The sequence below is a fragment of the Hippopotamus amphibius genome, chromosome 7, assembly GCF_030028045.1.
Source record: "Hippopotamus amphibius kiboko isolate mHipAmp2 chromosome 7, mHipAmp2.hap2, whole genome shotgun sequence".
Lineage (NCBI taxonomy): Eukaryota > Metazoa > Chordata > Mammalia > Artiodactyla > Hippopotamidae > Hippopotamus > Hippopotamus amphibius.
Window position 1 is genome coordinate 17,597,770 of NC_080192.1, and position 21,428 is coordinate 17,619,197.

Below are 21,428 nucleotides of genomic sequence, written 5' to 3' on the forward strand. Positions count from 1 at the left end.
CTCTCATGGGGCCACTCTGCCTACCAGTTTAGGAGGCAAATGACTGCAAGCCTTGGGTTTTGAATGAGCGTGGGTCAAGGACAAGGACAGTACCAGAGAGGAAGAACAGATGTCTGCTCTGGTTCCCTTAACTGGATGTCACAGCTCCTGCTGCACACTTCACCTCTGAGTCAGGCTTGGCTTTTACTCCCCAAACGTATGCTTTCCCAGGCCCCGATGAAGGTGTCTCCAAACTGGTGGCTGTAGTCGGCGGGGTTCCCCGGGATCCCACTGCGTAAATCTTGAGATCAGAAGCACCACCACCTCCCAAGGTTTGCACGTTTCTATCTATTTAGCAAGTTCAATCCGAACAACGCAACTGATAAAGACCAGCAGGGCTTCTCAGGCTCCACAAAGACAGTACTTTGTGTTAATCAGATAACACATGGCAGCCACTTGCCAGGGGCTGTTTTTGGCCAGGCTTTATCTCAACAAGATACTATCGCTCCTTCCCCTGGGATTGAGTTACACCCTAAAATCCTGGGGAAGGAGACTCAGTTATCAATTGCAATCAACCCTCCTTCTCCTGGCTCCTGGTTTTTATTTCAACGTGATCTAGGCCTGAATCCCAATCATTTTTTTCTTTTTAGCAAAAAAAGAAAATCACCATGTTATATGCTGTTCTCTAAGCCAACAATGAACAAACCAACCCACAGAAGTAGCTCATTTGGCCACTTGCTCAAGAAAAACAACAATTAACTCTGAGTTAATAACAAAACCAGTAATAATAATAGATAAAATTCTTAAAAAAAATAGAATTTCGGTTCCTCTAGATGCTCCTCATTAAGAAAAGGGTTGGTAAATTATTTCTTTTGTACTGATCACTCGGGATCTCGGTTCTGAAGAGAGTGATGAACCAGTTAAAGGTTCGTCAGCCCTGGTTAAAGGCATCTTGGAAAAGAAGGCTATTGATTAACACGAGGTCTGGAGAGTACGTGTGGATTTCTATTTCTCATTCAACCTCTTTCCCTCATGACTGTGAATAACTGGATATCAGACGCCTCTGAACTCCCCTAGTATCTGCCAATTCCTTTCCAAAGTCACATTTCTTTTCAGGCACCAGCTCGTCTATCCTGTAAAATGAAGGAAAACCTACTGAGAGCCAAGGCCCAGGTGCTAAACTGAGATGAACCATCCCATGAATGAGAGACCCAATGTGGCACTGTGGGAGAGAGCGGGGGTACCATTTATGAGCCAAGCTACGTGGTGACAAAATACCTTTGAGGGACAGGTCCCAAAACAGCCTTCTCATTTCCAAATGTCATGCTAGCATGCCATTTCCCTACAAAACGAGATAAAATTTTCAAGCGGCTCCACCAGTCCTAGCATGAAGATTCTTTAGGAATGATGGTTCCAGAGTTACAAAGCTGTTGTGCTGAGGCGATGGCTGGGCTCACTCGTGAGCTGAGGAACTGTCTCCCTCTGATTTAAATTTGCGCCTCTGAAAGATTACAAGTGCCCTTTGTTAATGGACTTCCAGGTTGCTCCTGAAAAGTGGAGCCAGAATGTTCCACCTGCAAAAATCAAGGGCTTAGTGTGAGTCTATTTAATTCTTTACCCTCAGTGATCAGCGAGCTTGGGGCGAGTTACCCCTTTCCTGTAATGCCCTCTGCCAGCTACTGCCATGGGCTGTGCCAGGCTGTGGGACCAACACGGACCCAACAGAAGCCCAGTGGACCGACCAATCAGTGTGGCCAACCCTTCCCCAAATGGGCAGCCCCTACCCTGGCCTTACCAAGCTGCCTGTTTGCTTTCACTGGCTCTGTGCTTCCCGGTAGTTGGGAAAGAGACTTGGAATCAACCTGATTCCTGTTTGAACGCTGATCCTTGCTTCGGGCTCTGGCAAGAGGGTGAAAGATGGCCGCCAAATGGTGTCTCCATTGGGCTCGCAACACGGACCCAGGGGGATGAATGCAAAGGGGCTGCTCCCGGCAGGAATGAATTGAGGAGGTGGTCACTGTGCCCAGGCAGGGAAGAACTCAAAAAAGCAATCTTCCACCTCCTAAACCCTCAGAAGCACTTCCTGTAACCTGCCTACTTCAGGTACCGTCTCTGGCCTGAGCAATCCTTCCTGGTTTAAGGATGCCCTGTCTGACTCATGAAGGATCTGAGTGAGTTTCTGGGAGAGGCTGAGAAGCCAGGAAGTAGAGAGAAGTTGCCAACACAGGGTGCCCCATCATCCTTGCTCCCCTTCACCGCATCCTGCCCACTGGGATAGGAGGGGCCCCAGGACCGAGTAGCATCCTTCACCCAGGTGTGTCTGGAGCACCGCGGTTGCCACCTACTGAGGGCAGGCAGGAGCCAGTCCATTTACAAGCTCTCATGGCGGGAAGGGGGTTTCACCTCTAAGGACCAGTGCACTGAGAATCAAAGGAGTTTGGGTCACCCATTTAGTCAAAGAATCTCTACACCAGCTGAGCTGGTGGAGGTGGCCTGGTCCCAAGAACAACAGGCTGCCGATCTGGACTGAATGGTGGTTCTGCAACCCCTAGACCGGATCGGATGACCCTGCACGTGTTATTTTAAAAGACCATCAGGCCTCTCTTGGCCTCAGTTTCCCCATCTGTACAATGGGGGACGGCTGCATTTGAAAAGCAGTAACAGGTTGTTTGAATGTGAGGAACTATAAATGTCACTTCGCAAAAGAGGCTTCTCTTAAAAGTCAGTTACTAGAACCCGCATTGTGATCACAATTTTTTTTGAAAAGAACAGTGGGACGTTTTGAAGATGAAACCATAAAGGTAAAAAATAATATTTACTAACGTACTTGACTCTGGGCTTCCAGCTACTGTTCCAGGCACTTGACGCCAATCAACTCATTAAATGTTCGTGACAATCCGAAGCGGCTGGGACTGTTGTTATCCTCGTTTTACAGACAAAGAAACTGAGGTACCAGAGATTACATAAATGACCCAGAGCTACTCTGCCAGCAAGTGTGGATCTGAACCCAGGAAGCCTGATTCTGAGAACCCCTAGTTCTAACTGCTATACTGTGTGGCCTCTTCAGCTAACATTAAATAAATGATTTCCCACTTTGAGATACCTGACCAAGGTCACACTACTAATAAGCAGAAAGAGACAGAAATTTAAACTTAGGACTTAGGGCTCTAAATTCCACTCTCTTCCCATTAAACTGCATTGTTTGAGATCTGCTGCGCCTGGCATTTGGAGGCAGTGGGGGGATGGGGTTGGGGTGGGGGCAGGGGCGAGGATGACACCTGAAAATGTCATTTGGAGGTAAAGGCTGGAGTGGGGATGGGGGAGCATGGAGGGTCTACCTTGGACTCCTCCTTCCTGTTTCCTGACAAAGGTAAGGTCAGGAATGGCCCAAAGCATGAAGAGAACAAATTCAGACTGCAGCCACCCAAGGGAGCCTAGCTCAGCTCCTCACCTTGCAAATCCCCTTCACCCCAGGGACTTGGCACCCAGGAAGAATGAGGCTGCTTTTTAAAGGCATCACAGTGACATTTGCTTCCAGGGTCCCCGTTCAAAGCCACATTTCTTTCTCCCTGAGCTGAGTCAATTATGAACGCTCAATGCATCCAGAGGACCCGAGAGGCTGCCCATCCATCCATCCAGCCTGCCACAGGACGCCGGCTCCCTGCCCCTGACAAGCAGCCCGTGTGGCATAAACACAGCATCTGTTTTCTAAGTTTCCAGGAAGTTAATGGCGTGCCAGGCTCCAGGAAGGGTAAGGACCTTTTCTTGGTCTCTGTTTCCGAAATCCATGCAGACTCTGCACAACCTGTCCTTTGTCATCTAATACACGGACAGCTGCTTCTCCTAGGAGCCCCCAGGGAGCGGGCTGCTCTCTCAGGAGCCCTCTCTAGTTAACACTGCTGCAGACCACCTGCGACCCTGCGAAAACGCAGGTTTCCATTCAGCAGGCTGGGGTGGGAGCCAAGGCATTTCTAACAAGCTCCTGAGTGATGCCAAGACTGTGGGTCCCCAGACCTCTCTGAGTAGGAAAAAAACTGGGTTGCACACTGGAATCAACTGGGAGCTTTTAAAAAAGTATTGATGCCCCAGAAATTCTGATTTAGTGGGATGAAAGTGTGGATGTTTTAAATATCCTTTTTGATTCTGAAGTGCAGCCAAAACGGAGACCCCCCTGCTCTAGAAGACAGAGTTCCCTTTTAACAGACGGAAGATGAGCCATCTACATGGACCCTGCCTTCCAAGTGATCTGAACTTCAACTTGCTCATTTGCCCCCAGGATCATTTCCTCCTTTCTGGCTTTTGTGCCTGAATAACAATAACAGCAAACAGCAAATACTGATGTCGGCCTCGTTGTGTGGATTCATTTAATCCTCGCAAGAACCCTATGAGAGGTGCTGGTACCCCCATTTTACAGATGAAAATACTGAGGCACAAAGAAGGTATGAAGCTTCCCCAAGTCACATAGCTGGCAGGGGGTGGCTCTGGGGTTCCAGCTGGTTCTAAGGCCCCTTCTGTCAACCACTGTTAGGGCCTCAGACATTGCCCTTTCTCTCAGGACTTTTCCCCAAACACTGGGACAGGATGTGAGGCCTAGATCCAAGCAAGCAGTGAGCGGGCCGAGCTCTCCATAGCCAAGCCCTGCATTGGCGAGACGCCGTTACAGCTGTGGACGTATCTGCGGATATCCTGTAGGGCACAGGCTGGAGACAGAACAGACGGGCAGAGCCGTTTTTCCAACAGTCCAAACAACAGCCAGAACTATATGCTGGCCATTTTGTGGCTTTAAACCCCTGACGGAAGACAAAGGGGAGGAAACATTGCAACAGGCCATTTTAGGCAGCAGCGGAGTCTGCCTGGGCGTCCCACCCCTGCGGCACGTTCCACAAAGGCCAGCTTCCTTCCAGAGCGGCTCCGCACCTGCCAAGGCTGGGGCAGGGCCAACCTGGCAGTGTCCCCTGGCGTGGTCATGTAGATACTAAACAGCAGAGTATCAGCTGAAGACACTGGAGCTGCAGACTTTTCTAGAAGTCAGGAGCTACAGTCAAACCAGTTTTCATGCATCCCTGGGCTGCCAGTCCTCACCAGACAGGCGTGGGTGGGGCACCCGCCCAGCAGGGACAGTGCTCCAGTCCCTTGATGGTCAGGGTGTCTGGTGTTTGCGTGGGGAAGGGCGGAACCAGACAGTCTTCTGTGTGTCACCTCTCCTATGTCTTGCTCAATCAGGGTGACAAAGGCTACACACACACACACACACACACACACACACACACACAGCCAAGTGCGCATGCCTCGTCTGACTTACTGGTCCATCTCTACTCTCCTCCAGCATCAAGTACCGAACTCGAACAGAACTTCGTTTTGTCATGGTCAGTTTACTGGCCTGAGTCACCCACTGGACGACTAGCAGAAGCCAAGGACTTCCTTGTCTGAAATGCCCCAGCATCTAGTACGGTGCCAGACACACAGCAGGTGGCATGGGTTACACCGTGTGCCCCCCGACCGCCCCCCCCAAATCCATATGTTGAAATTCTAACCATGGTACCTCCGAAGGCGACCTTATTTGGAAAGACGGTCACTGTAGCTGTAATTAGTTAAGATGAAGTCCTATTAGAGCAGGGGGCCCAGATCCAATACGTTTGGAGTCCTTGTAGAAAGGAGATATTTGGACACAGACACACAGGGAGACCATCATGTGAAAACAAAGGCAGAGACTGGGGTGATGCTTCCACGAGCAAGGAAAGCCAAAGACCGGCAGCGTCCTGCCAGGAGCTAGGTAAGGGGCCCCGGACAGTTTTCCTCGGGGCTCTCAGGATGAACCAACCCTGCTGGCACCTGGATCTGGGACTTGTCGCCTCCAGAAGTGGGAGGCGATACATTTCCATTGTTTACGCCACCCAATTTGTGGTCCTGTGTTACGGCAGCCACAGGAAATGAGTACAGTAGGTATATGATAAGAGAGGGAAGGAAAGATGGTGTCGAGGAATTTCAGTTCCATTTCATTCGATGCCTTTTTACTGGGTTCCTACTTGTGCCACCTGCTCTGGAAGAGGGAAGGAAGGAAGAAGGAAACTGGGCTGAATGTGAGCTACCTACGAGGAAGGGGGAGGTCTGGATTAAGCATTCCCCCCCTCCCCCGCCAAAAGGAAGGAGCCGGCCCCTCCTTCCTTTTTTGAGTCTGTGACTCACTTTCTCCAGTTCTTTCAAGCATCCAACTCCCTGCACCTATTCCCTCCACCCTCCCTACACTGTCACATTTCAGTCTCAAGACAGGATCTTATAAAACCAAAGCTAGGACAGCACTGTGACGCTGAGCAGGTTCCTGGGCCGTGGCTACCGCGAGCTGGCCAGAAACTGGATTCCCGCGGTGGGTGTGTGGGGCGCCGTGGGCACTCTGGGGCTGTTGTGGGCCACCAGCTGGCGGCTGATTCTGGACTGCGTGCGCTACCTCAATGGCAAGGTTAAGAAGGTCAGTTAATTAAACCGACCCCCCTCAGACCCTTCTGGAATCTGGTGATGCTGCCTCCCTTCCATCCACATCTGAAACAGCCCATGCTCCTGGGATGGCCCTCGAGGAAATACACAGATTTTCTATGTTTGTGCAAACAGCTTTGGTGTGTGAGTGCGCACAGCATTAAACCGCCCTCTGTAAAAATAACAAACAAATCCTACGTTGAGTTGTAAAAGACCAGCATCTTTCTAAGTGTCAGCCCTTCCTTCCAGGGTCCTTGCACTTGCACTTTTGAAAGGATGTCTTTTACGGAAAACATCAGGCATCAGCCCATAACGGTGACATCCTCTTCAGATAAGGACCTCCTGGGCCCCAGCAAATCTCCGGGGGGCACAAAGCCCTGGTCACCTCCTCAGCCTGATCTCCACACGCCGGGTGTGCTCAAGCCACAGGGCCAAGCAACGCACTCAGGGCCAAGCACCCAGGGAGCTCCTTTTCTGTGGCTGGAGTAGCCACCGGGTACCAAGAGGAATGACACAGCCCCCGCCCTCAAGAGGCTCAAAGTCTAGTGAGAGCATTAGAAACGCCTAAGGCAAGTGTGATGAATGAGGGAAACATGGGCACGGGGGTGAGAAGAGGGCCGCATCTCAAAGACCTGCAGTATTCAGTACGGCAGTCACCAGCCACGTGTGGCCACTGAGCACGTGACGCACGGCCAGCCCAAAGAGAGATGTGCTGTGTCAAACACATGAGACCGTACAAACACAAGAGTGTAAAATATCTTAATATTTTCATTGATTACACGCAGCAATGATCATATTTTGGTTATACTGGGTTAAGTAAAATCTATTATTAAAATGAACTTCACCTGTTTTTCATTCTACTTTTTAAAATATGGCTGCTGGAAAACTTCAAATAACATATACATGTCACATTATACTCTGAGTAGGCAGCATCATTCTAGAAGGACATTTAACCTGAGCTTGAAGGTGGGGAAATCAGGGAGAGCTTCCTGGAAGAGGTTTCATCTGCGCTAATATAAATTTTTAAAAAACAGCACTGACTGAGCAGCTTGCCACATGCCCGGAACTTGCTATGTATATTCTAATGTAATCCTTAATAAATGAACAGTTGGTATTTAATTCCTACTTTATAAACAAGGTCTCCGGGGCTCAAAAAGGTTCAGCTGTGTGCCCTAGCGATCACCGTAATTAGTGCTGGAGGCAGGGTAGAAACCCCGCCCTCATCAGACCTGCAGGCCCACTTTCCTGTCAAGAGGGAGGTAGGATGGGGGGAGCCTGATGCCCACCCCACCCCACTCCATCCCCTCATCATGTGGTTTATACAGAGGATTTGAGAACAAGCCAGGGCTTTGTCTCAGCTCTGTCCATTCCAACAAGGTTAAAATCCAGTTGGCTGAGAAGCTCCTTGAGTTGTATAATTTACAGAAAAATCAAATTATGTAGAGGCCTCTTATAATTGAGGGTAATTTAGGAAATAACTTTCTAAAAATGGCAGATTTTACAGCTGTGTTACCATTTGGAAATTGCTGAGGTCGTTTTGTCACTTGAATGCCCTGCTCTCGTTGAAATATGCCAGATGATATCCACACAGCCTGACACACAAAAACCCCATTAGAGCACTGAGCTTCCCAGATTTGAATATATTGGGTCAAATTAGGCTTCTAGAAACAGAACAACTGCCTATAAAAACAGCCTGAATGAAATGTGGACCAATGGATGAAATCAACGGCCTCGCATTAACACGGCCCAGAGACGGTCTTATTTAACAACTATTACTGGGGCACTTAGCTATGTGCTGGGGGTATGACAGGCACAGCCACAGGAGACCTCTACAACTTAGCAGCTGAATCTGCCCATTTTCCAGGACGTGGGTTGAGTGTATACACACACACACACACACACACACACACACACACACACTCTCACGGCCTTAAAAATCAGCCCAGCAAGCTTCCCAATAGCGGAGTCTCCAGACACATAACATAAATCAAAATTTTTGGTAGTGCTCACGATGAATAGCTAGTAGCTTCCAGGCAAGAGGAAATCATCTATCTTATTATTATTCAACGCAATTCCAAATGTGCCTGTGCCAAGTGCCTGAGCCCGCAGGACAGGGACTGAGCGTGGTCCCGGACCCCCTAAGAAAATCCCCAGGTTTCCTGACTCAACCCAGATCACTGACAGCACTGACTATCACCAGTTCTGCCCTGGGCGCCATCCTAGGTGCTTTTTATACATGATTTTAAATCTCACAAACCTGCAAGACTGGTATCACGCTCCTCGTTTACAGATAAGGAAATCAAGGCTTGGAGCCGTTAAGTAATTGCCTCCAGTCATACACCTGGGCTGGGGTCCCTCTGCTCTTTCCACATCCAATCGTCTCCTCCAACCCAAACTGTGTCCGACTCTAGATTCACCATCTGTCCCGGCTCGATTAGAAATCCGACCAGGGCACCTTCTCTGGTTCAAGAATAATGAAGCCACTGGCCACAGTGAAAAAGGAGGCCCGCTGTCCCCAGGTTTTGCAATGGGCTCTGCTGGTCTATTGTAATTTGCGATTAATAATGAAGCATTCTCCCAAATGCTGTGTGTAAGATCAAGTTGATGTAATATTTCATCTTTGCCAGCCAGCTGCCGTTCTGCTAGGCTGACAGTAAGTAATATCTTTGCATAAGGAGCCGGTCTACAACTAAATCAATTAATCCCTCTTTGGCTGGTAGACAGCTGTTGGGTCAGAGCAAGATAATTAGATGGACTCGTCATTTACCAGGTGGTTGGTAATGAGGGGATTAATTGACCAGAGTTGGGGGCTGTACAATGTCTGCTCTCTCTTGCCTTCCCCAGTGGATACGTCCATTCAGCATCACTCTTCCCGAAGAATGACCCTGAAGGCAGAGAGCCCTTTCTCCCTTTCACGCTTATTTGTGAGACTGAACCCGATCCTTCAGAAGTGCCTGCCTGATGTCTGGCTCGGAACAAGTCTGGGTTCTCCTTCTTATGGGACCGAGAGCCAAGTGGCTCAAGCGACGTTTACACAGGGCTCCACCCAATATTCTGCCCTCGGGCTCCACTTCTTGGGTTTGTTTACATAATGAGTCTCCAACACTCAGGGCACCAAGCCACCAACCTTCCCATGGATGGCAGGAAGGACCGTGACCTCCATGTCCTGGGGCATGTGGCTGAGTGCAGAAAATTAACAGGGGCCTTCAGACAGAAAGACGGTGAAAAAGATAGGGAGCAACCTCAGGGCACCTGCTTTGAGTTGCTTTTCATGTAATGGGTTATGCGAGAATCAAAGAGAGATTTTAAAACTGGAGGGGTCCTTACAGAATCTCCAACCCAGTGCCTCTGAGCTCTGGCTGCCCGTCAGCATCGCCTAGGGAACTCTGAAAAATACTGACACCCCAGCCCTATCCCAGATCAACCAATAAAACCAGAATCTCTAGGGGTCTGGGCACTGGTCATTTTTTCAAAACTCCTGAGGGCAGGAGGTGTTGAGAAGCAGGTCCAGTCCAATCCCTTCACGTTACAGATGAGGAGGCTGCGGCCAGGAGGGGCCCGACCTTCTTAGAGAAGCCCTGCAGTTAACAAGTGTCCGAGCCAGAAGCAGAAGCTGGTTTGTAGGTTGCATACCATCTCCAGGGTGGGGGGGTGGGGGCAGGGTTCCTCCTCGGGGCCACCAGCCCTGCCTGCAGCTGAGAACTAAACCCTCCGGAAGGGCGGACAAGACTTATCCAGCTGGTACCAACCTGCCTTTCCTGCCTCCTCTCCGATCAGCTTCCAACATGCTCCTTCACACCAGCCACACACCCCTCACCGTTCCCTGAATGTGCCGTGGGCTGTCCCACCTGTGCGCCTCACTCCTGCTGTTCCCTCCCCTCTGGGATGCTGTTCCCTCTTCTCTGTCGGGTGAAGTCTGACGTGTCTTCAGAGGCCTGGCTCAAAGGCCACCTCCTTTAGAAAGCCTCCCACTGTGCCCTGTACCTCAAAGGGTTAATTACTCACTCCTGATTTTCCCATTACCTTTCAAAACGCTTCACTTACACAGCACTTACCACCTTCTATTACCTACGTGCCTCACTTCCCCATGTCTTTTTCCCATTTATCCTATGAACATCTGTAGATGAAACAAATCTCTGCAACCCTTGCTCAGAAAACGATTCAGGTTGGAGCTAGAAGAGTTTCCCACCCTCCCTTGGACAATTCAAGCTTTTCTCAATCTAAAACTTACAGACCCCGACTTCCAAATGTCACCAAGCTGTGCTATCCTACAGCAGAGTTCTTGGGGGTGAGTCTAGCTTAGCCTGGCTCCAGCCGGGAGACAAAGACCTCTCCAAATATCAGGTTCAGTGAGAAAAAAAAAAATCAGCAATTGTTCATTGGACATCTACTGTGCATTCCACACCATTTCATGAGACTTGGCCCTTGCCTTTGGGAATTTTACAACTATCCTGAGCACATCCCAGATCTCAGCGTGAGTCACCAGGAAAAAGAGCCTCAAGGAAGCATTTCTCTCCCCCGCCCCCGGAAAGATACGGGATAGGCTCTCTTCCTCCCACTATCTCGCCAGGTCAGACAGACCCAGCACTACTATTTAGGAACCGTGGGATCTTGGCAACTTGCTCAGCCCTTCAGAGCCTCATAACTTATCTGAAAAATGGGATTATTAGATACCTTCCTTTTAGGATTGCTGTGAAGATTTCGTGAGATATGTGTGGAAAACACCTAGAAGAGTCACTGACGTGTATTATACATTCAATGAACAGTAACTTTCTTCCTTTCTTCCTCCCTTCCTTCCTTCCTACCTCCCTTCTCTCCCTTTCTCCATCCTTCCTCCTGGAGCCTACCTTAGGGAGAAGCAAATTTACTTTAACACATTGAAGACTGCCCCAATAAAGGTCCAACTTTATAACTATTATTATAAAATACTGACTGGTCAAAATATTACATTGACACATCCTCAGAGGCCCCTAGGAAGGCTCACAGGCCACTGGTGCGTGCGTGGAGGCCTCCTAGACTCAGCACTCAGGAGTTCCTGGTCAGCCCCTGGGCTGAGCATCTGTCTTCTCGGAATGTGGTAATCACAGAGCAAGTACAAACGCTAAAGAAAGAACCAGGCAGGGCAGGGCTGAACCACATGAGTGATGCTGGGAAGATTTCAGGGAACCCACGGGAGGACCAGGAGGTGGGCGAGGCAGGACAAGCTGTCTCACCCTCGCTGGCATTTTAGGGGCAATTATGCCCTATTAATGGTTGACAGCCTAGCTCTGCCCTGCAGTCTGAGCTGAGCCGGGCGGCCTGCAGATGTGCTCGGCCCACAAATACGCAGTTGGCAACGCTTGAACTTTTGGTGACTTGACGCCAGCTGATCTGATCAGCAATTATGTTTTATTTTGGGGCCAGGAAGACAGCGGAGAACCAGGAAAATTATAAGACATCAGAGTGCAGTTTTTCTAAGAATGTCAACTACAAACTTTTTTTTCACCAATTGTTGTTTTAATGGTTAGGGGTTTGAGAGGCACTAAAATAAGAAAACCTTGGACACTAAAATCAGATTATAGCCAATTTTCCTAAGGGAGCTTTTAAAACTTTGTCCAGTGAAAACCTGGATGAGATTTGGGGCGGGGGGGGGCGATTCCAGCCAGGAGAACTTTGCTGATGACAGTAACTACAGCATGGAGGTAAACGGGTTTGCAGTCTACCCTGGGCTTGAATCTTTACTCTGCTTCTTACGAGCTGTGTGACAACCTTCTCAGCCTCAGTTCTCCCATGCATAAAGTGGGGGTGCCCTACCTAGCTTGGGGCTTAACACGAGCATTCCACGAGATGTTTATAAGCATCTAAATAGTCTCTGGCCTACAGTACCAGTACTTGGTAACTAAGATGGTGCTTCTACACCATCATGTTGGTTTTCTTACCATCTAAAATAAACAGTTCCTGTTTGCACCATCATATATCAAACCCAAATAACCAGTCAGTATAAAACAGGGAAATGGCATCTCTGGGAGCAGTTTGGTTTCTAGCAATTACAGGGTTTGTCATCTGCCTCTGTGATAACATCAACCCAGGCTTAGCAGCTTCCGCAGCTTGGCTGGTACAGGAACACGAGAAACCACAACCAAGGCCCCTCGGGTGCAATGTTTGTAAATGTCCCCCTTCTCCCCTCTAACCTCCCCGGCCCACGGCAGCCCCAAAGATCACCAAGACGGTTTCTCCCAGAAGTGCCACTGACGGAACGTGCGTGGGAAGAGAACATAATTGCAGCTTGTAAAGGAAACCAGCCTAAGAAAAAACATCCCGGGACAACATCCCGAGGAAACGGGGAGATCTTCCTGCAGAGACATTTTCCTGGTTACCAGCAAAGGGGGCCAGACCGCTTGCCCACGACGTTCCTGAGGCAGGCTGGTGACTCACCCACCTACGCTCTCACAAGTGGCTCCCAGAGCTGCCTCCCAGCCCTCCCGGGTCCTAGGCTTCTAAGTGAGCATCTCACCCAACACCACCAGCTGGAAGAGATGACCTCTACCCAGGCAGGTTCTCTCTCCTTTGGCTGGTTTATAAATGGACCAAGCAGGGTGTCCCTCACCAGGTAACTCACTCAAGTGATAACAGGGAGAACCAGACAGGTAAGGCTAACCCCATGCGCCCTGCTCGCCCTGGCACAGTGCCTGGTACTGTGCTACACACCGTGGGTACTCATAACAGTGCAGGAAGAAATGAAAGAATGAATCTGGAAAAGAGCAAATCCCATAAAAGGCACCGAGCGAGACACATCTTCTCATGGAAGGCTGCAAGGCAGGGACTGTTAGCACCATGTTATAAAGGAGGGAGGCAGTCCCAGAGGGGTTAAGTGTCTTGCCCACACTCACGTAGCTGGTAAATGAGGAAACCAGGCTTTGAACCCAGGTCTGACTCTAAAGTCAAGGCTTCCACTCGTGAAGCCATTCTCAGGACCACGGTAATGACGGGTGAGGTTTCCATAGCCCCTGACACATCAGCATTATCTCCTCCTCCCAACACTCCAGAGAGATGGCAAAACTGACCACTGGAGAGAACTCATCACGTATGCAAGGTTGCACAACCAGCCAGAGGTGAAGCAGGAACTTAAACGTGGACTCTCGTTCCTTCAGTCACAGATACTTGGGGGCACCCACTACAGTCCAGGGTTGGGGACACAACAGTGACAGGCATTACAGTCCACAGACGTCCTGTCCAGAGGCGCACCCACCTCAGAGACAGCTCTTCCCATGACACCATATGCTGCCCATAAAATTTCCTCAGGAAAGCAGGCGCGCTTCAGCAGTTTTGTTTTGAAGGAGAAAATCGTCTGAGAACAAAGGACGTCAACTAAAAGGGAGGGATGGTTTGCATTTCAGTAGCGTGTGTCGTTTTCAACACGGCTTACCAGGAATCCTCTTCCCTAAGACCAACGTGTGAACAGGCTGGGGGACTGGCCCGTAATAACCAGATTATTTGGGCACCACACAAAACCCAAATACAAGATAACCAACAAGCACCTTGTGCATAGCACAGGGACCTATACTCAGTATCTTGTAATAACTGATAATCGAAGAGAATGTAAAAAAATTGAGTATATATATATGTATGTATGTATGTATAACTGAACCACTTTACTGTACACCTGAACCTAACACAACACTGAACAAACAAACACACACACACAAATTCCCTGCTGAGTAACCAGAGAGCCCAGTACAGGAGGACTCGGGCACTCTGAGTTTGCAATTACCTGGCTAATCTGGTCTCACCACACTTAACTCCAAAGTGGGGAGGCTGACAGGGCAGTGAATTAACATGGTTAGGCCACCCATGCTACACAAACTCAGGAGTCCATTTTTCCAGATGGGAGTGCGGGTGAAAGACAGGGAAGAGATGTGGAATCAGGATGTTCTCAGGCTCATCCTTTGCAAGACTTCTGGGAATTCATCACTTTTGGGGAACCAAGCAGTTTCTTCCTCTACCAAGTCCCTTGGCCCACAGAAATATTAAATTAAGAATTTGATACAAAATAAAGCTGAGAAATTATAGCCAAAGCAGTACATTTTTTCCCCCTTTCTCACCAGCTGTCAAAGGTCAGCTGCTGGGCCACTCGCTGTTCATTCACCAGTTCTTGGCCTCACAAGCTCATTCATGTTCCCACAAAAGGACCAGCCTTGAAGTCTCCATGTCAAGACCCACACACACCAATGAGGCCATCGCCATGGCAACCAGGCTCCCCCCACCCCCACCTTGCTCCTAGCTTTCCACGCAGGCCACTGTGCCTTTATTGGAGCTTGTTTTGCTCAGAGAGGAACTCTATTCATAATCAACTCCGACGTACCTTGACAGTCACTTAGCAAAAAGTCTCCCCACACAGGGGAGTCTTGTCCAATTGACGCAGTGAGTTGGGGACATCACTGGGCTCTAATAACCAGATGGGGGAGCTAGGTGGTGAGTTCACCCCCATGTGAGCCTTCTTTGGGGGGTGTCAAGGGGGAGACGGCACAGCTTGGCAGGCTCTGCAACTTCAGAGTCCCCTTGGCACCTGCAACTGCGTGGCTCTCAGGGATCCAAACCTGGGCAGATCCACAAGCTCAGTCCAGCCCTCTACCACGCTGTTCCTCTCATCCTAAATACCTCTCGCTAGAATTTCAGAGCCATTCTATCGCGAAAGGGTGACGGAGAAAGCAACCACTGCAAGTAAAATGCCAAGCAGTGGAAGGAAGTTTCAAATCCCCAAAGACCAGAATTTGGGAGTTTTTCAATCCCCCCGCCACCCCCACCCCCCCCAAAAAAAACTGACACACGAAGACCAAGCCGAGAAGCAAGGAAGTTTCCAGGGCTTACCTGGGTTGGGTTGTAGAGTTCCTGCAGCGGGCTTCGGGACCCCTTCCGGCAGCAGATGTCCACACCAAAGGGGTTCCTCCGCATGACTGAGGAGAGAAAGTGAAGGCTCATCAGAAATGAGCAGCGAACATTTGCTGTCTGACCAAGAAAAAGGCCCCAAGGAGGGAAGAAGAAACAGGTAGGGAAGCAAGAGAGAGAAGCGGCTTCCGGCTGAGCTGCTCCTTTGCCCGGTACCATGGGGGCCCTTGGGTTTTCCCCAGCCTGCAGGCGCGTCCACACCCAGAAGGACATCAATAATGCTGAAAATTCTGCCCAGCACATCCTTCAGAAAACAAGACAGGCATCTAAAACCCTGAACTTTTACAGAAGACGGTGTAACCGTTGTCCTAAGAGAGCGAGTTCTACCAACGCCAGACTTGGTGATATTTTTAATATTCTGCAGCCTTCTCCTTCCACAATCAGTTATGACTTCTTATTCCTGGTCCCCAAGCTGAGTGGTGAGTTCACCCCTGCGGGAGCCCTTTTCAGGGTGTCAAGGGGAAGAACAGCACAGGGCCTTCCCCAACGTGCTCTTGCCACTGGCTAAGTCAGAGGGCCGGCTTCCCCAAAGCCTCTTGTACATTAGGTTATTGCTAATCAAAATACCAGCCTGAGGCAGAAAGGACGAGGTGTAAGGTTCTCATTGTAAGCGTGGGCACTTACAGTGAATAACAGAGGAGGAATTAAGTGCACTTCCCAAAAACCCAACAGCTTTGAGGATACCAAGAACTATTTTTCAAAGGGAAAAGATTCTTTTTTCATTCTTCTTGTTCACCAAACACTCTCATTCGTGAAGCCCCCTCACTCAGTGGTTTACACACAGTCACCTGCTTGATAATTCTTTCTTGGAGGGAGGGAGGGAGGGAGAGATGGAAAGAGGGAGGGAAGGAGGAGGGAGGGATGAATTAACAAAGGAACAAGTGCTTCCTTCTCACGTAGGAGGCCGTTTCCCTGTGGAATGACATCATGGGGGCTGGGGGGGGACAATGAAAGCAGATCCTTTCACAGGCCTAAAGACCCCCCTGCCCCTCCACCCCCCCCCCACCGTGTCGTGGCAGCAGGACACTCCTGAGCAGACAGCCTGGGTTTGGATCCTGGCTCTACCTCACACCTGCTGTGTTACCTTCAGCAAGATACCTAACCTTTCTGTGCCTCTGCTGTTTCTTCATCTGTAAAATGAGGGTGACAAGAGGACCTCACTCCCTGGGTTGGTTGTGAAGATTAAATGCGTTAGTACTACATGCAGAATGCTTAAGCCAGGGGCCAGCCCAAAAGGGTTTGTTATAAATTTCTGAAGCTTTTGGAGTTCATCAACTAGATGGGCACAGAATTTATGACAAAAAAGTGCTTGCCTTCTGGGAGGGAAGGTGGGAACTTCTCTATTCTTGAGCCATCAAAGGGAGCTGACGAGAAGATACTAGACCTCAAGTCGGGCTTCAGGAAAGCCCGGCAGTTGGGGAGGGCTGGCCGGAAGGGGATAACACAGACCGCTCTGCTCAGAAGCCAACCTGAGGTCAGAAAAGTGAGCAAAGCCATCTCCACAAGCAGCCGATTCCTCCTGGAGGGTTTCTAGGAGAACTGACTCCTCCTCATGCAATTCTCCTTTGACTTGTCCCTTTAAGCCCCATGCAAACCCTGAGAATAAATCATCACTTCCAAGGAACTCAAAGCTCTTTTCTCTCACCTCCTTTACCTCCTAGAGCAGGGTCAGCCAACCTCTCTCGTTCCATAAAGGACAAGAGAGTGTTCGGCTTTGCACCATACAGTTACACGGAAACGTCTCAACCCGGCCGGGGCAGAGCAGAAGCGGCCCCAGACAACACAGAAATGAACGGGCGGGGTCGTGTGCCCATGCAGCTCCGTTTCTGGACACTGACACCTGAAGTCCACGTAATTCTCACGTGTCAGGAAATCGTCTTTTGATTTTTCTTTCTCCCCAGCCATTTCACAAATGCAGCCCCTGGGCTGTCATTTGCTGACCCCTGCCCTGGGGTCGGCGGTACAAGCCCCAAACACACCCGCCGCGACCCGCAGCCCTCTCTGGGGGGGGGGTCCCGTGGGCAAATGTCCACACATAAAAGCCATCAGACGCTGATTAAGGGTCCGGGGAAACACTGGTTCTTTGTTCTTCCACGGTTGCCTCGACAAGAGGGGAAAAATCCACGTTGTGTTTTTCTTTAATTTATTACTTCATTTTTCATTTCCACCCAAAACGAGGTAAACTGTGAAATGCACGCAGGTTGCCCTCGGCGCACAATGACATAGCAACACTTCGGAGGAGAAAAAACAGCTGTAAAACGTGTAAAATTACGCCCACGCCATGCAAGATTAACCTCTCCCGGTGGCGGCAGACAGTCTCCCCAAAACCCAGAGCTACGAGACCGCCACGGAGAAAACCCCACCATGGAACCCATTAAAAGTCAGCTTTTATGGGGGGCAGTATTCTTTAATTGGTTTATTTTTCTAATACAAGGCCTTTAAAATGCTTTGACCGTGTGGGGCCTGCAACGTGGGCCCTTTCCCAAGGCCGGCTGCCCTCGGGGCCTCCTCCAGGCCGGCCCACGACTCTGCTGGGGTCCCCGAACCAGCTCCGGCATCCCAGGCCACAAAAGCCCTGGGGCCGCGTGTGCTTCTTACAGAGATAACAATCTCGCCATTTATGGAGTGCGCCTTGCGGGCCGGGCACTTGGTTCTGGGTAATCCTCCGCACAGTGAAGGAGGTATCTGCATTTTCCAGGTAACCTCTCTGAGCCTCCCTTAACCTCAGGAACTTGACCAAGGTCAAGGCCACGCGGGGAGGAAGTTGCCAAGCTGAGACTCAAACCTGATTATTGGGCTCCTTCATGCCCAAATGAGGACGGGTTGAGAAGCTTCCATATCACTGTGTGCCTGGGAGGCACAGGAAGGACCAGCAATCATGCACGTGCGTCTATTTATCCTGTGTGTCTGATGCATCGGAGGAGGCTGAGTGACCACCACACGCAGAGGGTGGCAGCTCATGTTTAGAGGACGCCCACAGTGCGCCAAGCAATGTACTCATTTAATCCACACAACAGCCCCATGGGGTGGGCACCACTGCTGTCCCCACTTTACAGATGGGAACACTGCGGCACAGCAAGGTTAGGGAACTCGCCTAGCTCTCGCGACCAGGAAGAGGTGAAGACAGGATTCCGACACAGGCAGCCTACGCTCTCGGCTGCTGTGCTGGACCAATGTCAAGGGTCATGTCCACCAAGCACCTCAATAGTTTCCTCCTGGCCCCAGACCTGGGGTTGGGTGGCCACTTCTAGAACAGGTGATTTAAAGTAACCCCGTGTCACAGGAGTCATCAAAATGATGTGATGTGACGGCCAAACTACTAACTGTAATTACCCATGTTCATTTTCTTACTAAACAAATTTTTATTAAGCACCTAGGACATGCCAGAGATACATACGGGGGGCAGAGACCCTCTCCATCTAGTCCATGTTGTTTCTCTGATGCTCGGCACACAGTAGGTACTCAGCGAGGTTCATGAATCATCTAGGATTCAAGGCTTCCTTTAACCCATCAGACAGATTGTTTCCTGCTATGTAAAAAGGAAACTACTGGTAGCAACAGGCTGCTGTTATTTTTTTCCTTTGAAAATGAAAGGTCTGATGGTCAAAAGCCCTAAGAAAGGAATCCCTGAGGACATTTAACAGTCGCCTTCTGCTGTCCACCCACCACAAGTTTTATTTAGCTACGGCACTTGTTTCCTCCTTTCTAAACTCAAATCAGTGAAATGCAAGACCATTGTGTAAGAATCTAATTGGTTCAATTCACAGTATGATTTCTTGGAGCTAGAGACAGTTGTGTATACAGATCTTCCTTGACTTAGGATGAGATTATGTCCCAATAAACCCATCATAAGTTGAAAATATTGTTGTCGAAAATGCATTTAATACACCAAACATCATGGCTTAGCCTGGTCTACTTAAAACATGCTCAGAACACTTAAATCACCCTACAGGTGGGCAAAATCATCTAATACAAAGCTTATAACAAAGTGTTGAAGAGTTCACGTAATTTACTGAATATGGTACTGAAAGTGAAAAACAGAGTGGTTGTCTGGGTGCAGGATGGCTGTAAGTGTACCAATGGTTTATCCTGGTGATGGCATGCTCACCAGGATCTGTGGCCCACCCTCCCACCCCCACAGCTCCCCAACATCACCCGAGAAGATTGGATCACACATCCCAACCCCGGGGGGAAAAGATCAAAATTCCAAATTCAAAGTACAGTTTCCACTGAATACGTATCAATTTCACAACCACCGTAAAGCTAAAAAATTGTAGGTCAGACTATCCTACATCGGGAACCACCACTATTCCAACATATGTGAAGGAAGCTAAAATTAAAATCAAGCCACTCATGTTTGTTGCTTCACGCTCTGATGAAGAGCGTGGTTTTTAGTGGACGCTCCACGCCCAGTCGGCTGAGAACAGGTGGCAGAAAGTCACCTAGAAACAAAGGAGGGAAGCCTGTCTCATTCCCTGAGCAGCTCCCTGTGACCCTGCCTGTGCTGTTGGGGTGGAAGGGAGCTGCAGGCTTAATTCAGGTCTAAAGACGTAAAGCTAAAATGCTGCAGGACCCTGGGTGGAAACTTGCTTTTGATGCATTTTGATGCATTGGAATCTCAGACATCACAGTCCAGCGCCTCCGATTCACACAAGAAACTCAGAGAACTGAAGCACTTGCCAAGGGCCCGGACTGGAGCTCAGGTCTTACAAAACACAGCAATACTTAATAATATTCACAAGAACAACAATTTATGGAGAATTTGCTGAGTGCATGATGTTTGGCAAGATGCTAAGCCTTTTCTCACGTTGCTTCATTTAATTCTCATTAAAACCCTACAAGTTAGAAATACTGAATAATAGTATTTTTTTCCCATTTGACAGCTGAGGAAACAGAAGTCCAGAGAGATGAAATAACTTGCCCAAGATCACACAGCCAGCAAATGGCACAGCAGGTAGCAAATTCAAACCTAGGCTGTCTGTTTCTGGAACTGGCGGTCTTCCTACCGATAAAGGCAGGCAAAGATACTTTTACACTTAGAGCTCCACCACAAAAACCAGTGCTCCCACTTCCCTCAACATTTAAAGTAAGGCACTTCTGTACTAAATCACCCAGGTCCAAAAGGGTTTCCACTCCTCCCGCTGGCAAAACCGACTCCGGACACTTTCCAAATCTCCTCACTTGCTAACAGCCTGGGCACGCTTCCTCCTCCATGGCTGCTCTGAGTGCAGAGCAGCAATGCAATTACAAAGGTGTTTTCTCCAAATGCACTGATTCGTGCTGGTGCCCTGGTCCAACACAGTCCAGCCCATCTGTCAAAAGGATGTTGGAAGGCGGCGGTGTCTGAGTCAATCTCATCAAGTTAGAAGGGCGAGCGATATCCGACTCCCTGAAAGGGAGCCACTTCCGTCAGGATGACCATGCTGCTTTCAGCTGTGGGACCCGCAGCCCGCTGTGAAAGGCACTATACCACATCCCCCATCCCTTCAGAGGTCACCGTGCTGAAGGCACACCGGGATGAGATGGTCCCCCGGCAGCACCCTTTGGAATACGAAGGTTCAGGAGTTGGAGTCCACCAGAACTGGATTCAAGTTCTAAGTTAGTCTTGGGACACTGGGTTAACGTCCTCATCTCTGAAACTCAATGTTAAAATGCAGTAATAAGGGACTTCCCTAGTGGTCCAGTGGTTAAGACTCAGCACTTCCACTGTAGGCGGCACAAGTTCGCTCCCTAGTCAGGGAACTAAGATCCCACATGCTGCATGGAGTGGCCAAAAAAGTAATAAATAAATAAATAAATAAAATCTGTGTGCCTCTTTTTAAAAAATGCAGTAATGATGCCTAAATCATAGGATGGTTGTGGGAATTAAATGTAAATGTACAATTACCTGGGACCGGCACCCAGAACCGTCCATGTGAAAAGTCAGAGGCCTGATCCCCTAGCTCTGCACCACACACAGAGTCTCCCTTTGAACATGGTCTCCCTGGGCCTCAGATTTCTCCTCAGTCAGGTGACGAAGTCAAACCAAAAGATGTCTAAGTCCCTTCTGACTC

At 49.4% G+C, this 21,428-nt stretch overlaps 2 protein-coding genes across 3 annotated transcripts in view; one reads left to right on the forward strand and one right to left on the reverse strand.

The window, feature by feature from the left end:
* Positions 1-21,428, reverse strand: part of CHST11 (carbohydrate sulfotransferase 11) — a 259,972-nt gene that overhangs the window by 120,785 nt on the left and 117,759 nt on the right. For both annotated transcript variants that reach the window (XM_057742974.1, XM_057742973.1), the window contains exon 2: positions 15,298-15,383. In XM_057742974.1, the coding sequence (XP_057598957.1) occupies positions 15,298-15,383 (86 nt within the window). The remainder of the gene's footprint in view (positions 1-15,297; positions 15,384-21,428) is intronic.
* On the forward strand, positions 5,515-6,454 carry LOC130856733 (cytochrome b-c1 complex subunit 10-like). The gene is made up of 2 exons (XM_057741572.1): positions 5,515-5,562; positions 6,272-6,454. Exons 1-2 carry the CDS (start codon positions 5,515-5,517, stop codon positions 6,452-6,454), a joined length of 231 nt encoding a protein of 76 aa, XP_057597555.1.